The 18466-nt window shown below is 40.3% G+C and overlaps 1 protein-coding gene across 1 annotated transcript in view; it reads left to right on the plus strand.

Annotated features, from left to right (window-relative positions):
- NAA15 (N-alpha-acetyltransferase 15, NatA auxiliary subunit) overlaps positions 1-18466 on the plus strand; it is a 61252-nt gene that overhangs the window by 41129 nt on the left and 1657 nt on the right. The window contains exons 9-19 of the mRNA XM_054990184.1: positions 1809-1915; positions 2931-3003; positions 3743-3912; positions 4586-4738; positions 5280-5408; positions 7383-7596; positions 8156-8349; positions 9147-9255; positions 12998-13096; positions 16155-16298; positions 18266-18363. Coding sequence (XP_054846159.1) covers positions 1809-1915; positions 2931-3003; positions 3743-3912; positions 4586-4738; positions 5280-5408; positions 7383-7596; positions 8156-8349; positions 9147-9255; positions 12998-13096; positions 16155-16298; positions 18266-18363 — 1490 coding nt within the window. The remainder of the gene's footprint in view (positions 1-1808; positions 1916-2930; positions 3004-3742; positions 3913-4585; positions 4739-5279; positions 5409-7382; positions 7597-8155; positions 8350-9146; positions 9256-12997; positions 13097-16154; positions 16299-18265; positions 18364-18466) is intronic.

Genomic DNA, 18466 nt, shown 5'->3' on the forward strand with positions numbered 1-18466 from the left:
AGAGTGGTTAAAGTGGCAGCTGTTCAGAAAAGGCTGTGTAAAAATCCAGAACTTTAATGTTACAGAGATTTAGCATCATTACAGTCCTGAACACCCATCCCTTTGAAAAGGAAACAACAAAGAGAAATTTGTGCCATTTCCAAGTTGAGCCATCTTGTATTGGAGATGGCGGTGGCTGAATTTATTTTTTAAATTGTTTTGCAAGTATTGTCTGCTCTAGGAGGAAAAACAATCTGTCCAATAATATTGTTCCTTTATTGTAATTAAGCAAATGTGAGCCCTCCCCACCCAATTTTGTTGAGGAGCTATTAAATGAGTTTTCTAAATTGCTCATGAAGGTAGCATTCCTGGTTTGGGGAGGGGGGGGGGAGAGATCAAAGATCTTCTCTAACCTATATCTGAAGTAGACTTGTCTCCCAGTTTGAAGTTTAGTGAAAGATCTACTGATGAGTGTTCCAAAAAGGGGTTTATGGGGAACACACACCCTTTTCCTGGTATTTTCTGTAGACATACTGGCTGTTGAATTCAGATAAACCATAGTTTATCATTATAGGAGCAAGCCTTGAACCCTCAGATTCTATGCTTTCTGTCTTTTCTGTCATTATATGACTCAGAAATCAGTCACATCCTCAGATCGATCATAATTGATTGTTTTGGTCAAATAACCCATGATCTTTGTATTCTTAATTTCAAATCAGAATTAATCTCATGCAAAGTCACACATATTGATAATGCAGAAGTGATGAAATTTCAAGCCATACTGAGGAGAAGGAGGGAAGCATATGAGCCTAACAATTTTCAAGGCTCATTCTCATACTGACACACCATGGTTTATCATTTGCATAGCAACTGTGTCCACTAAATTGTTCTTAAATTAAACTTGTTTGGAAGATGGCTTAATATGATATATCTATCTGGTATATATAAAAAGCTGCTTTTTATAAATGGTTCTAACTTTTTAAAAAATTAGTAGATAGTCCTAAGCCTTAGAATTGCTTGCCATACTATATTAATTGAAGTGCCTACACAAGTTGTTCCTATAACACAAATTGTAGTGGTAGAGAGGCTTGCGGCTACCTCCGGTTCGTTCATAGATGTGTTTAAACTCAGTTCAAACTCAGTGTCTGTAGACTGCTTCATTTGTATATGTTTTGTCCCGACCCAGATGTATCTGTCACTGTCTGCATGTAGGGTGATAGATATGTAGATACGTAGAAATACCATCTGGGCGAATGTTTGGCCCGTTACTTGCTTCACGTATTGCATTTGTAGATGGGGGCAGATCTTCCCAGGTTCTGTTTGTTTGTTGCAAGAATGATCCGTGGGATGCACATCTGTCAACGTTGTGAAGTGGGAGGTAATATCACGGGCAGTGATTACTCTAGCTGTTTGTTTGGTTTGAACTTAGATCTTGGGTTTGCTCAAGCAGAAGAATTCACAGAAGGAGTTAACTGAATATATCTTTGTCTTTGTTGAGCAACCTGCCATCTGCCATTTGTTCTGAAACATCTCTCTAAGGATTAGGAGAATATCTCAAGGGAAATGTACCACAGGACAGGGTGCTGCAGCAATGAGGGAGGATTGAATAAAATCTCATTCTCTCATGCACGTTATGGGAGGAAGAGATGATTTCCTGAGGCTGATTTTGATTTGCAAGGCTCCCTTGCTCCTCTGAGGGTTTGGGTACAAATGGCAGGCTGCTTGGAGAAGGAGAAGGGGGTGGGGGAATCCACTCCACCAACTCTTTCAGATCCAACTTAAAATTCTGAAGTAATGCAAGAGAATGAACAGATATTTTTCTTCCCAAGGTGAGAAATTTAAGGAATGTTTGGACAAATTTCTAAGGATGAATTTCAGCAAAGGCTGCCCACCTGTCTTCAATACTTTGAGATCATTATACAAAGATAAAGAAAAGGTAATCATAACATACATTATGTGGTGCTCTCCGTAGTCGCACACACTCAAGCACATATCTAGCATGCATAACTTGCTGGCTTAATAGAGTTATATGGGTATATTTCTTAAATAATAGAAATTCCCATTAGTTCCCCTTGTAAACCTTAATTTTCATGGGCTCAGTCTGAGAGACAAACCGTAATGTACTTTCTGGGCAGAAGTGTCTTTTGGGGCTGCTAGCATAGTTAGAGTTGCCCTACATGACTTTGGATTCATGCATACTCTGGATTCTAATCAAGAAGTGCGTTTGCATATCTGAACCATAAAGAACATCTGTGTTGAGTTAGCAGCTGTATCAAATGTTTGTTAGGGAAGTAAAATACGGGTTGTAAAACTGGGCTCTGAGTTTTTTTCATTATAGAGATTATTTGAAAATGTTGAGTCTCATACAACCATGTGTAATGCAGTCCTAGGTAACTTCCCCATGGAATTCTGAAGATGTCTGTGCTGACATTTTAATGCTTAAACTCAGACCTTCCATCTAATTGTTGATTTGCTTTACAGTTTTATATCCTGATAGCAAAAATTTAATGTTAAATTTCCTAATCTACAAAATATCTCTTGTTACTCTGCTGGTTCACATTCAATCATGAAATACTGTCTGTAGTAAGAAATTGTTCCTGGAGGCTCCACATTCAGTGCTGACCCCCTGCAGATCCACAGCTCGCCCTCCAGTTGTCAATCCAATGGCAAGATAAACATGTGGAGGGACTGGTGACCGTGGCCTGTGAGGCTTGGGTGCAGCCTAGCCCATCACCTTCTGAGGATGAAATAAAGTGGCCCTCCTGTAAATTTAGCTGCTGAACAGGCGAGTAAAACATAGTGTGAAACTGTGTACAGCCAGTTCACAGTCATAACAGCTCTTGTTTCTGCTTCTGTCTTACATATACATTCATGATTTAGGATTTAGTAGAGATTCTGTTGTCCATGTTGAACTAAAATATTTGTCTTAAATTTATGTCTTGTAAATATAGGTGGCAATCATAGAAGAACTGGTAGTAGGTTATGAAACTTCCCTTAAAAGCTGCAGATTGTTTAATCCAAATGGTAAGTGTAACAGCGCAGAAGATACTGACTGACCCATAATCCCATTTTGTCTCCTTGGCCATTCCTAAACTGTGCCAGTAGCAACCTTGTCATTATCCTGCCACCACCTGAACTCATCCTCTGTACCCTTTCACTTTGTGACAAACTTGTCCAGTGAACACCACTCTCAGCATTGACAAGATGATCGCCTGTCTTCAGTCACTGCAGGTTTGGGGCCTCCAGCCTGACTTCTGTTCTCATGGCAGAGGCTTAGATGAAGGGCTACATCGTGTATAGCATCCCTCCACCCTGTTGCTTTAATACAACTGAATGTACCTGGAAACTTGGAGCTGTTCCTAGTTTCTATCTTTTAGTGGTAGTTGTGGCCTGGAATGTGCTCAGCAAACACTAATATCAAGATGTACTTCAAAGGCTGAAGTGTTCTGTGATCTTGTAGTTTGTATCCTCTTGAATGTGCTACTCTTAAAAGGAGTAAGAGCTTATTCATGAAACAGATCAACTGAATTGTCTGCTTTAAACCTCCTGAATCTAATTAGCTTTGTCAGCCAGACTTTTCTCTCACCCCACCCCCCAAAAGAAATGTGCTCTGCTGGTGATTCCTGGGACTACAGAATTTTCCTAACTGTTAGAAAGGTCCAGATACAACTGGTTGGTGAGCGATAGTAAATGGTCTCTTTAGCACACCACTGGGTTTTTCTTTTTGTGATCTAATTTCAAATGGTAATTTTCCTTCAAATAGATGATGGTAAAGAAGAACCTCCGACTACGTTGTTGTGGGTCCAGTACTACCTGGCACAACATTATGACAAAATAGGGCAGCCATCCATAGCGCTGGAATACATTAATGCTGCAATAGAAAGTACACCCACCTTGATAGAACTGTTCCTTGTGAAGGCGAAAATCTACAAGGTAACTTCATTGTTATTGCCGCTGACTCGCACCAACATTGCCTTTTCTTGTATTCAAAGAGTCAGCTGATTCTTTGGCTGACAGTCAGGGCTGCAGGAATGTGTTTCATGAACCATCAGTTCTATTACACCATCAGCGTATCTGGAGGCTGGTGCAGAACTTGCCATCCTGAGGTCCTTAATTCATATAAATCAAATGTTGTTGTTGTTGTTGCTTAATTTATATGTTAAACAGGCAAACCAATTTAACTTCCAGTCTCTGTCCCCGCCTTAGTACTAACACCACTGGTATTGGAAATGGTGTTATGGTTAGAAACGTCTGCAGTGCCTGGCAGGTAGAAAAATCTGAAGGATACGTGGCTGCAGAGTGATCAGAGTGGGACTTCAGTCCTTATCCATTGCTGTCTGGCTTCTTTGTTCTTAGGGCACCTATTCCTAATCTCATCTTGCAGCAGTTTGCTGAGAAATGTGTTGACATGGATTTGGATACAATTACTTGAACAATAACTAATAAAATATGCGTTGCATGATGTACTATTGAAGTTTGTTGGCTTAGTGGTTCAGTTTGGGGATGAGAACCTTTCTTAGCACTGATTATAACTTCCATCAAGGAGTAGAATATGACACAGATCAATTGCTGTATGAATCTAGTTTGCTTTTGTTTTCTTTTTAAGCATGCTGGAAACATAAAAGAAGCAGCGAGATGGATGGATGAGGCTCAAGCGCTGGACACAGCAGATAGGTTTATCAACTCCAAATGTGCAAAATACATGCTGAAAGCCAACTTGATAAAAGAGGCAGAAGAAATGTGTTCAAAGTTTACAAGGGTTTGTACAGTTCACTTTGGTTTTTAGTTTAAGACATCAGAATGTCTCCCATTGCTTTGTAACGAAATTCAGTTCATGCTACTTTAGGGCTATTTGCCTGCCAAGAAAAGTTAACAAAAAAGTATTTTAGGAGTTTTTGAGGTGTGCTGCTAAGTGCTGTTCTACAGAGACCACAAGCTTTTAAATAAACTGTTTTGGATGTGCACCCCACCCCCACTCCTGCTACTATAGAATTAACTCATCTTTATAAATTTAAGTTTCTTACAGTGCAATCCTAAACAGAGTTACTGGGCCTAGATTGGGATAACTCTGTTTAGGATTGCATTGTTAATCTGTTTTATTCAAATTCCATTTTTGATGTCTGTGTTCCGACTAGTGCCCTCAGCTCATTTTGTTTTCTCCATATTTCTCTTTCTAAGAATTGATAAATGTTTTCTAGAACATTTCAGAACCCAGGTATCACTTATTCAGAGTTGATTGTTCATAAACTGAACTTATGTAATGACTTTGCTTTGAAATATTTCTAAAATTTCCTTTTTAGGAAGGAACATCAGCAGTAGAAAACTTGAATGAAATGCAGTGTATGTGGTTCCAGACAGAATGCGCCCAGGCTTATAAAACAATGAATAAATTTGGTGAAGCACTTAAAAAATGCCACGAAATTGAGAGAGTATGTACCTACTGAATTTAAATTTAATATTTTCTGATAGTCCACTTCAAGAATAGAGTTTAGCAAATCTTATTTTTCTAACTGGAATTTTTAAAAGCGTGTATGCATGCATTTTATGTTTATTTTTACACTCTCCTCTTCAAAGCTCATTGCACTTTTCCAAACAATAAGGTGACAATTCAGTATAATCATTTTACGTCACAATAAATAGCAAAAAACACTACCCTATAGAAAAAGTCACCTTCAGATCAATCCCATATGAAACTCATAGGCCCGATCTTGCCCCCCGTAGAGAACCAACCATCCAAGCTGTAGAACAATGAGCAAATCAGGATGTAAATTCCCCAGAGGCAAAATGGAACAAAATAACTTTGCAAAGAGTCCAAGATCTTGCCAAAGAAGGTACCCTATGCACCTCTTCAGATGGACTGTTCCAGAGAATAGAGACTGCCACAGAAAGAGTTGTAACTCTTACAAAGATGAGATAAACCTCGTGATACAAGGGGAGCTCTAACAAAAATTGGCAACCTATCTCCCCTGGCATATAGGCATGAATTCGGGGAGAGGCAGTCCTTCACATAAGAGTCCAAGATTATAATGGCTTGAAGGGTTAAAACTAGCACCTTGTATTGTGCCCAGAAACAAAAAACAAGACCAATACAGCTGTTCAGAAAGAGGTATTATACGCACAGAGCACCCTGCCCCAACCAAGAGGCAAGCTGCTACATCTTGCACCTACTGAATATTCCAAAATATTTTCAAGAGCAATCCCCAGCAGAGCACATTACGGTAGTCTGATATGGTCGATATAAAAGCATGGATTAGTGTTACTTGATCAGGAAGGGAAGGGAGCTTTTCAAATCAGATGCAGTTGGCAGAAAACACTCCTGGCCACAGCACCAACCTGTTTCTGAAAAAGCAAGATTGGGTCCTGAAGCAATTTCCAGGCTCTTCACATGATTGGACAAGCAACACAACTCTTATCTAGCCTAGGCAGATCAAACCCCTCAAGAGTGTTTGCCTAAGAGTGGCAAATTTTGACACTGATCTGTAGTCTTGCTGGTGTCTGGATTGTCAAACCATGGCTAGAACCCTGCTTCTAAACCACAGTCTGCAAACTCATTTGCATTTAAGCATTCATAAGGTTTGATGGTGTGGTACTAACCATGATTTGTCATTTCAAATGTCAAGGGGAACAGTGTCATAACAAAAATTGGGAAGAGAAAAAGGCAACACATGCACAGTAGAGCACCTCCAAGCTGTGAATTAACATTATGTCTCGATTAAACAATTGATAAGTACTGTATCCACAGTACTAACATGCCTCTGCTTAAAATCTGCATTTTGTCAATGCAATCCTAAGAAGAGTTACTCTAGTCCAAACCCATCGAATTCAATGAGTTTAGAGTGGAGTAACTCCACTTAGGATTGCATTTTGTGTCGCATTCGGAAAACTATATTGAACATGCATTGAAGGTTGTGTTTGTATTTTTTTATTTGGAGATGTTCTTTGCTGCACACACAAGTTGAAGATTGAAACTTCTGTTTCCATCGTATACTTAAAATGGAATGCTTCTGAAATGTAGTTAACCAAAGAACTTGTATAACTGAGGCACTTCTAGTGTAACAAAAATCAGACTTTTGTAATGATACTAAAGCCTTCTTAAAACTTCATTTACCACAGAGAAAATTATTCATAGGTCCCTTGCCAGTGACTTCATGCACCGGCAAAGGGTCACGTGAAAGTACATGCTGTAATAAATTAGTCTTTAAGGTGTGAAGGATTTATTTGTTATCCTTCTGGGATTAAATTACTGAATATTGCATTGAATTCTAGCTTGCTAGTCACTTCCCATACCCCCCAAGTGCTAATAAAATATTATCCAAATTACATTTGATGGATTATTCTGAAGATACATATGTTTTGATCTTTGTGATTGCTGACACTTGCTAAGTGACTTGGTATTGTGTTAGCATTTTGTAGAAATCACAGATGACCAATTTGACTTCCACACATACTGTATGAGGAAGATCACACTTCGATCTTACGTGGACTTGTTGAAACTAGAAGATGTACTTCGGCAGCATCCGTTTTATTTTAAGGCAGCAAGAATTGCCATAGAAATATATTTGAAACTTCATGATAACCCTCTGACAGATGAGAATAAAGAGCATGAAGCTGATACAGGTATATGATGCTTCCAGTACTCACTGCATGCAGTGTTGTTGAGTCTTAGCTTTGTGTTTATGCTGTGTAAGAGCATTTTACTTTGTCATCTTTAAATTAGATATGGCTGCAAAATTAGTGGGTAGTATTGCCTTTCAATGAAAAGTACATTGTTTGCTGTTCTTAAAATAAGAATATTCAGCTAAGACATCACAATTAGGATAAAGCATTCTCACCATTCTGCCTTTTCTTTAAAATATTAAAGCCAAAAATTCACAGGGATGCGTTGCCATGCAGTTAGTCTGCATGTTTTATGTATGTAAATTACAGACAATTTATTTAAGGTTCCTTTGGTCTTTATGAATCTAGGGACATGTTTCTGGCTGAGGGGAAGTTGAATGGCCTTCTGTTATTTTTCCAGCGTCCCAGCTTTGGATCATAATTCAGAGCCAGATAAGGTTAGGGCTAGAAAATTGAAATAATAGCAGTGATTAACTTGAGCTGCCAAAAATGAGGTTTACTATATTGATAAGAACTGGATATTCTCTTCATGATCTATTTCACATGTACTTTCTTTAAGCAAATATGTCTGATAAAGAACTAAAGAAGCTACGCAATAAGCAACGAAGAGCTCAGAAAAAAGCTCAGCTAGAAGAAGAAAAAAAGAATGCAGAAAAAGAGAAGCAGCAGAGAAACCAGAAAAAGAAGAAAGATGATGATGATGAAGAAATTGGAGGACCGAAGGAAGAGCTTATTCCTGAGAAACTAGCAAAGGTATTCAAGCAATGGACTGTGATTTGTTTTTGTTGAATATTAGTTTGATTGTGTAATTTTATAGAGTTCATTAAACAGAACTTCACTTCATAAAGTTTTGATCATCCTTTCTCAGAGAATCTGCAGGCTTCCTCCTCATCCCTTATTGCTTAATTTTTCATATGTCAGCACATGCGTACTCATTGGTGTACTGTGTCAGATGAGTACATGTTTGCTGCAAAGGCTCTTGCATAAAGAAACATGGTATCCATGTACATGAATAACCTAGGCACTGGACAAGAGGAGGAGGTAGAATTTCCTCCCACCTCATCCCCAAAAGCAGCTGTTCATTTTTTCCCAGAGGAAGAAATGGCAGCCATTGACATAAAGCAGTGTAAAATATCACACTTGAATAATAACAACAACAACATTCGATTTATATACCACCCTTCAGGACAACTTAATGCCCACTCAGAGCAGTTTACAAAGCATATCATTATTATCTCCACAACAAAACACCCTGTGAGGTGGGTGGGGCTGAGAGAGCTCCAGAGAGCCATGACTAGCCCAAGGTCACCCAGCTGGCTTCAAGTGGAGGAGTGCGGAATCAAACCTGGCTCTCCAGAGTAGAGTCCCACGCTCTTAACAACTACACCAAACAGGTTGGGGCAGGGCTTAATCAGTTGCCTCTCCTTGGGGACCCTAGATGTGTGGAAACAAGTTCTGGATCTTTTCATACAGATTTGTCAGCTTAAATGTAATGCTTCTGTCTATGAAGTGGCTCACCCCTCTTTTGGCAAATATTTTTGCATTTTCAGGTTGAAGCACCTTTGGAAGAAGCCATTAAGTTTTTAACTCCGTTGAAGAATTTGGTGAAGAACAAAATAGAAACTCATCTTTTTGCCTTTGAAATTTACTTCAGGAAAGGTAGGTGGAAAAAACTGTAAAGTCATGAGTCCTGACTGAGGGGCTAACCTCTCCCAGCTGTGTCTTCTGGAGTACTTGCTAATGCATCAGCAGCATAGGTCTGGCAGGCAGGGAGGTGGTGTCACTGTACACTAAGGATTCTATCCCCCTAGCAAGGTGCCCCATCCAGGACACTAGTGGTTTAGAGGCTGTGTACCTAATGTTGGGATTATGATACAGGATTGGGATTTTGTTGGTATGTTGCCCACCTGGCTGCCTGATAGAGGTGGTCTCAGGTGTGGAGCCCTGGGCTGGTTTTCCTGGGGGACTTCAATATTCAGGCTGAGACTGTCTTGTCAGGAATAGCTCAAGATTTCGTAGCTTTCAAGACAACCATGGGCCTATCTCATGTAATAACAGGTCTTACATATTATGCAGGTCAAATTATTGATCTGGTATTTTCTTTTGGATGAATGTGATCTGAGGGTGAAAGAACTGAAACAGTTCCTTTGTTATGGACATATCACTGTTTGCTTGGGTTTAGACTTACAGGGATACCAAGACCCTGCAGAGGAGGATCTGTTAAAAAGATCCTCCCCAAGATGAATCCAAGTGGCTTTCTGATAGCTCTAAGGGATTTTCCTGTTGATATGGTTGGTGTCTTGTTGTGATGCTCTGGTTGACCTCTGGAATGAGGAAATGATTCAGGCTGTTGATACAACTGCTCCCAGGCAACCTCTCTCAAGTGTCAGAGCAGAGGTAGCCCCTCGGTCTGCTGAGGGGCTGCAGGTGATGAAAAGGTAAGGGAGACAGCTAGAGTGACAGAGAAGGAAGACTCAGGACAAATAGAAAGAAGCTCATTTTAAAGCACACTCTGTGAAGGTGATGGCAGCAAAGGAACAACACGTTTTGCCACTCTTGTGTCTGAACAGTGTAAACCAGCAGAACTGTTCCAAGTTGTCAGAGGCCTTTAGGGATCTGACCTGCTGGAGGAGGTAGACTGCTTGATGATCTACTATGACCATTTTGCTCAACACTTTGCAGATAAAATCTCTAGCATCCATTCCAACTTGGTCTCTACATTAGCAGTGACAGGGTCTGATGGTGGTGCTAGGATATTCAGCTTGTTTGGCTTACTTTTCAGTTTGTTCAGTCTGAGGGCTATGTACAGGGTCCTTGGAGGCTTGAGGCCTGCTGCCTGCTTGTATGACTCTTGCCCCTTCAAGTTACTTAAATCTGTGGTGTGGGGTTGGGGGGCTGGCTGACTGGGTCTGAGAAGAGAGGGCATGCTCACCCTAGCCTTGAAACAGGTTGGGGTGCATCCACTTCTAAAGAAGCCTGTCCTGAAACCAGGCGTCTCAATAACTATAAGCTAGTCTCAGATGTTCCATTTCTGAGCAAAGATGATTGAACAGGTGGTGGCTGGACAATTTCAAGGTTTTCTTAATGAAGTAAACTGAATAGATCCTTTCCAGTCTGGTTTTAGGCCTTGTTATGGGACTTAAACAGCCTTGTTTGCCTTAGTGGGTGATCTGCTTTGGGAGATGGCCAGAGGGAGGGAGACTGTTGATTCTGCTAGACATCTCAGTGGCTTGCAGTAGCATCAATCATGGTATCCTTCTGGACTGCCTTCCCAGGCTAGGATTAGAGGCACTGTTTTGTGGTGGTTCCTGTCCTACCTGGGAGTAGATTTCAGAAGGTGGTGTTGGGTGACTGTTGCTCAGCCCTTTGGCTTGTGGGGGCCCTCAAGTTTCCATCTTACTCCTATGCTCTTTAACATCTGCATGAAACCACTGGTTGAAGTTATCCAGAGATTTGGGTTGGATTGTCACCAACACTCAGGTCTATCTCGTGCTTCCGGCTGATCCCAGGGAGACCGTAGAAACCTTGATATGGTGCCTGAAGACAGTTTTGGAGTGGATGGGTAAAGGTAAAGGTGGTCCCCTGTGCAAGCACCAAGTCATTACTGACCCATGGCGGGACGTCACATCACATTTTCTTGGCAGACCTTTTGTTACAGGGTGGTTTGCCATTGCCTTCCCCAGTCATTTACTCTTTACCCCCAGGAAACTGGGTACTCATTTTACCAACCTCGGAAGGATAGAAGGCTGGGTCAACCTTGAGCTGGCTACCTGAACCCGGCTACCACCAGGATCGAACTCAGGTCATAAGCAGAGCTTGGCCTGCAGTACTGCAGCTTACCACTCTGCGCCACGAGGCTCTTTTTAGAGTGGATATAGGCTAATAAATTGAAGCTTAATTCTGACAAGACACAAGTTTGTGAGCAGAAGGTCTGACCCAGGATTTAAGGTGTCACTCATTCTGGATAAGGTTGCCACTTCCCTTGAAGGAACAGGTCTAGGGCTGCTTTAGACCCAAGCCTACTGTTGGATAAGTAGATGGCCGCTGTGGCTAGGAGTGCCTTTTACTACTTTTGATTGGTTAGCCGGGCGTGATCTCTCCTGGACATAAAAGATCTAACTACTGTGGTACATGCCCTGGTTACAACTAACAACTTACTGCAGTGTATTCTACATAGGGCTGCCCTTGAGATTTGCTCAGAAACTTCAACTTATGTAGGATGCTGCTGCTAGGCTGTTGAATGGAGTGGGACATAGGAACTATATTACTCCAGTCTTGGTCTGTCTACACTGGCTCCCAAGCTGTTTCTGGGCACAGTTTAAGGTGCTGGTATTGGTACTGCTTTATGTTTTGAGACCAATCTACCTAAAGGACGGTCTACTCCCTTATGAACCTACCCAATCATTGCGGTCAGTACAGACACCATTGGAGTTCCTTCTTTGGGTGTCCCCTTCTGAGAATAGACAGGTGGCAACCTGGAAGAAGGCCTTCTCAATCATGGCAGCAAAACTCTGGCACTCTTTCCCCATGGAGCTGCGTCTGTCCCTTTCTATTGCCATCTTCCACCAAGTGTTGGAGACTTGTTTTGTTTCATTTGATGTTCCTTCAGTGATCCCTCCATCCTGCCTAATATTTTAATTGTTGTTTTCATGATTTTATGATTTTAATTGATTTAATGGTGTGTTTTGGGGTTAGGTTTAATGGTTTCAAAATGTGATTTAATTATTCATGTTTAATTTGTGAGTCACCTTAGCCCTTTTAAGGGTAGAAAGGTGGAATATAAATTCAATAAAATGAATATTATAAATAAAGTGGAGCTGCATCAGTAATCTAAAACATGTATCCAAGGGTAAGTTGCAATTTCTTTTCAGCATTGGCCATACTTATTTTGTGCCCATCTCAATAACTTTGACAACAAAATAAAGCTTTCAGTCTCATGTAACAACAAAGGAATCCACGCAGATAACCTAACTGAGTTAGGTCAATATTGTACCTTGCAGCAGTTGATTTTATTGTTATCTTAAATATTACTGTTGTTTATCTTTAATGTTGTTGTTGTTCATAAGAAGTTAATAAATGTTTTAAAAAAACTTGAGGCCAACTTGCTCCTTAATCAGTCTTATCAAAATAAAACATCTTAGAAGAGATGGTGGTCCTAGTTTGAATGGCATTATTTAAAAATCATTTGAAAGCGGAGGCCAAAATACTCAGTCTCTCACATTTGTTAGAGTGGAGCCCCTGTGATTTCTTATGGATCACCCACTTGTTTGTTCCATTCATTCTTTCAAACTTATTTTCATTGCAATATCTAAAGCATTAATTGGGTTCTCTGTTGAATGCAACTGTTCAAGAAAGTAAGAATACTTTGTAATGCAGTGTCCGTTTATTTTGTTTCCAACAGAAAAATTCCTTCTTATGCTGCAGTCTGTGAAGAGAGCATTTGCCATTGACCCCAGTCATCCGTGGCTTCACGAGTGCATGATTCACCTCTTCAGCAGTGGTAGGAATCCAAGCGGTGGCCTGGCCACCCTGCTTCCAGAACCTGTTATATGTAGCAATCTGTTGCAAATGATAACTCTGAACATTTTACTCAATATGTGACCCAATTTTTTCTTGAAAAGCAGTTATAAAATTTGCATAAAATGGGCTTGGATCTCGCCAGATATTTCCACAGACGCAAGGATTTCCATCCATGGGCCCATCTTCTCCTAGAGGAGGATTGGGGTGCTATTTCAGGGTGCTCTGGTAGTGGAGAGGTGGAAAAATCCATGCACCTTGGGCAGAAATTCTTGGCACTGCAGAAACATTAGTCTGGATCCAACCCATGAGCTACATGTGCTGTAAGCAAACTTTTTAATCTGATGTTACTAAATAATCAGGGCTTTTTTTCTGGGAAAAGAGGTGGTGGAACTCTCTATTACCACATGTCTGTGCATGAAGCACACGCACACGTGTGCACGCTCCCAGAAATGTGTGATGACATCACTTCCAGAAGTGACGCCACTTTCTGGAAGTGATGGCGCTGCCCGGAACCCAGCACAATGCATTACAATGAGATAAATGTTAGTAAGCTTGGGAAATTACACTATTAGGAGAAAGGGTTTTTTCCTTTTCTATATCCTCTACAAAAAGTGAAATCTTCCATTCCCTTTCTCAAATATTTCATTTCTTTGGAATCATATTTTAAAATATACAAGAAGGAGGGGCCCTCTAAAAATCCAAAACCCATCTCACAAATCTAAATTCTAACAGATTCCCTCTGCCAGCATAGAAAAAAAATTCTAAAACTCTCAAAATTCCAGAGAGTCTGAAATTCCTAATCTAATGAATATTGAATTTTCAAATTTTCAGGGAGGGTTTTGCTTTACTGGAGCAATTCAAAAGAAGATACTCAACTTTAGCTGCATTAGATTTATACTTAGTTTAAAATGGCTTTTTTTTGTTGTTGCCTGCCAACTCTACCAGTGGCTAAGCTGTTGTGACATTGTGAAATGCTCATAAATATTCCAATGTCCCAGACAAACAGTATTCATAAAAACTTCCTTAACACCCATATGTCCACTGCAATTTCAGTGATGTTAATCAGATGAGGGTGGGGAGAACCATTTGACATAAGACATAAGAACACCTATATGCTGATGAATATATTGATGAAAGCCTTCTGTGACTTGGACACAGCTATCCATATTTAACTAACACAGAAGCAGTCTGCATTCAAAAGCTGTGGGAACCATAACAACGTCAACTTCAGTCAACAAAAGAATGAAAGTAATACACATACAAACGTACACGCACAGCCCCACCCACCCCCATGAAAAGAAAGCAGAATGAACTCAAAGCAGCTTAGCCTCCTCTGGAGTGCTGGCCCCAGCAGCTCTGCTTGCACTCTCTCTCTCTCACTCACTCACTCATAGTAGAATGAACTCAAAGTAGCTAGCCTCCTCTGAAGAGCCTGCGCTGGGCCCCAGCTTGCACTTTCCCTCATTCACAGTAGAATGAATTCAAAATAGCTTAGCCTCCTCTGGAGCGCCCACACTGGGCCCCAGCACTTTCTCTCTCTCTCGCACACACGCAGAGAGAAAGAGAGAGAGAAAGAAAGGAATGAAAAGAAAGCAGAATGAACTCAAACAGCTTAGCCTTCTCTGCAAAGCCCGCGGGGCCAAAGGAGGAAGGAATCATGTGGGCAGATTCCAGAGCTGCCGGAATGCCATTCCAGGGTGTTCCCCCTCAAAAAAGCCCAGCTAATAATGTAGTTTACTGTACAATTGAATATATCCAAACATATTTGGTAAGGGAAGGCAACGGTTCAGTGGTAGAGCATCTCTTTGGCATGGAGAAGATCCCAGGTTCAATTCCCAGCATCTCCACTTAAAAAGATCAGATAGCAGTTGATGAGAAAGATCTGTTTCTGGAACTCTGGACAGCCGCTGCCAGTCTGAGTCAACAGTACTGACTTGGATGGATCAGTGATCTGGTTCAATATAAGGCAGCTTCATATGCTCATGTAGCCCAAACTCTTTCTCCCTCCCCCCCCCTTGCACACTTCAGCCTTAATATACTCTCTGCAAGTTTTTAATAATTTGTCAGGGTATCAGGATATAAAGCAGTGTAATACATGCTTTGCCATCTGACTTATATAAATGTGACCCCTTCATTGCAGGGTGGTGGTGCTTTTTCTTAATTATATAGTGCTTGAGATTTGGCCAAATCAGAGTATTTTACTAAATACTGGAATTATCAGGTTGGAAAGGAAAAAATATTTGAGCTGGAACTGGAGTCAAGGCAGTGCCCTTGAAATCAAGCAGATAGACTGGCTACCAGCCTGTCCTGATTCTTTTATTTTAATTTTTTTATTCTATTCATAGAATTAAAAGCCCAATAAAAAGGACAGAAAGCAAAATAAAGAAAATAGTAAAAAGTGTACAAGGAAAAGAAGAAAAAACAGAACTTAGAAATAAAACAATAATCCATACTTCATTTCCATTCTTCTCTACAACAGTTATCTTTTTAACAAACATCATACTTAAAATTTAATCTCTCCAAAATTTTCTTTTCCTCTACTGCCTCCCTTCTATTTGTTTTTTCCCCTGTCCTGATTCTTAGCATAAAGTGGAGATTGCATATTTGCAGATTTTGGCAGAAATTCATTCTCCAGTAGCCTAGTTCTGTACCAGTTTCTGTGCTAAGTGATGTGTAAATATGCATAATCCTAGCTATCTCTTCAGATCCTACCTTGTCTAAAGCTGTCCTCTGTAGTCTCAAAGACCACCTGTATACAGCAATAAGTAGTATCCTTAATTAAAATTACATGGATGACATTTTGAGCTTTTATATGGAAAAATAATATGTTTGATTTGTAGAGAAATAAAACTGAAACATAACCATAGAGAGTACATAAATATCTGTTATCTGCCATGAGTGTACAGAACAAATTTTAGCTTGCGTAGAGTAAAGGTAAGGTAGTGGTTTTGATATCATAGGAGAAGCATTTTTATTGGCTAGATTATTAAAGCCAAAAACAACATGAAGTAGTTAACTCTCTATTCTTAATGCTATAGTTTCTGAAAGCAAAGATCTACCAGAAACAGTCAGAACAGTGTTGAATCAAGAAGTGAATCGGCTTTTTGGAGCAACTAATCCAAAGAACTTCAATGAAACTTTCCTTAAACAGAACTATGATTCACTACCACACAGGTTATCTGGTATGTAGTTTGATCTGTATTGCTTCAAGAGTTTTTTTTGTTGTTGCTGCTCTCTGAAAACGTAGCAGTTCTAGTCCTTCATATACTTCTTATTACTTAAACACAGTAGTCTATACTTCATTCAAGAGGCACAAGAGAGAATGTTAGATCCAAGCCACATAGTCAGCCACATAATCTGCCTCACATGCTGTGATTATTGCTTGATGGTACCACTTCAGACTGCAGATGAGAGATCAGACATCAGCATGGTCTCCTTTTTTCCCTTCAAAAATGCTGTCTGAACATAAAACTGTTGATTTCTCAGTGAGCTCAAGCATTTGATCTATCACATGCGGCTGCTGATTGTTTATCTCTTACAGGGGAGATGTCATGACTCTTGTATTCCCTAGCAGAAGTACTGAATCAGCTGCAAAGCTCTGCAAACTAGGGTTGAATCCAACAGAAGACTTGTGCTAATGGAAAGGGAGGGAGAGGTAATGGATCATCCATTACGAGGGCCTAAAGGAGGCATGCAGAGGTCATTTTCACAACTGTCATAGGAATGGGCACAGAGCTTCTGCAGCTGAAGCATGTTAATAGAATTCCTACTGAACAGAGAGCTACTGCTGAGGGTTTGGACCTTCCCAGAACAGTGTGGTATTCTTGGGGGGGGGGGGGGGGTAAGCAAGAAAAGACATTGTCAAGATCCCCTCTTCCCTTGAGGCAAAAGTAGGGGAGGGCGTAGCTGATTTCATTCATGCTACAGGACAGTTTCTTGGAAGATTTCATGATCTTAGGCAGCAGATTTCAAGATGCTGCTTGGTGAAGGTAATAAAAATCCTAATTCATTCTGCAGATAAGCACAATTCATGGAAGCCTTGGGTTCACCTCACTAGCTAAACAAAGTATCTTAAGGATAATGAGCTAGATAAAGCTGTGGGAATAGCGTAATAGTCATTAAAACCCACCGATTACTGAAAGCAGTGTTGCAGCAAGCAGCTACCGAGTTTGTGTCTGAAATGGTGTGGAATTTCAGCCTTCGCATTGCAACTATCCCTTTAGTTTTATGAAAACAAATTATGCTGGATTCTATCCAACCAACTTCCAGCACAACATATACAGATCTCCCCTAAGTTCCCCTTTCATAGCAGTCCTTTTGAAGCCCAGAAAGAAGATACCTGCAGTAGAGAGACGATGTGGACAGAAGGCTGCGTGGGTCAGGAGGCCACAGTGAGGAGGAGAGTCGAGCAGAATTGCCCCTTTACTATTCATTGAGTTCTGCTTGCAGAATACGGGGGATGAACATTTTTTTCTCTTCCTTGCCACAGCAGCCGTGACTCGTGTGGCTTTTTGGATTATGGGGAAAATCCAAGACTGTCAGAACTTCCTACCAGTGGTTGGAAACAACCCGTGGTCTTAAAACATATTTGAAAGTTCGTGAATGGTTATGTTAGCAAAGTTTCTAAAAAATAGAATTTGGCTTGTCCACTTTTGATGCCATGATGCTAAAATGTTCTTAGAAATAATATTGGTCTTCATTTCATACAATGAAAATAATGAATTGCATTGATCACAGTAGATTAAACTTTGTTTTCTTTAAAAGTAAATTATTTTAGACACCTCTCTAAAGCTGTAACTCCATAAAATTTTCATATATTTTATATAAAACAGCTTTGTAATACTATAGTTAAACGATGGGGGGAGAACAAGTATGAGTACTTTGCGTTTCCTTGTGCCAAACCATGTTGAATGACTTTGATCCTAAACAATTTGATGCAGTTTCCCACATGGTGAGATACTGCTTGATCTAATAGCTTTCTTTTCAGTAGAAGGTACAGCAGAACCACGTGCATTTTCATAGAACAGTAATTTTGGGTGTTTTATGGAGAAAAGCAGTCAAAATCACTAAACTAAATTCAGAAGTAAATTCAAGAAATCGCCCTTGTACCAGTGTAACTGAATAGAGCTGATTTCCCCCTCTTCTGTAGCTGCCAAAATGGTGTACTATTTGGATCCTGCTAGCCAGAAAAGAGCTGTGGAGTTGGCGACCTGCCTTGACGAATCCCTTATGAACAGAAATCTTCAGGTAAATATTATCAGTAATGCAAAATTACTTACTCTCTTTGGTCCAGGAGTGACTTTGCCAAATATGATAGTAGTCTTTTATCTCTCTCTTTTTAAAAAAAACT

The sequence above is a fragment of the Eublepharis macularius genome, chromosome 10 (assembly GCF_028583425.1).
Source record: "Eublepharis macularius isolate TG4126 chromosome 10, MPM_Emac_v1.0, whole genome shotgun sequence".
Taxonomy (NCBI): domain Eukaryota; kingdom Metazoa; phylum Chordata; class Lepidosauria; order Squamata; family Eublepharidae; genus Eublepharis; species Eublepharis macularius.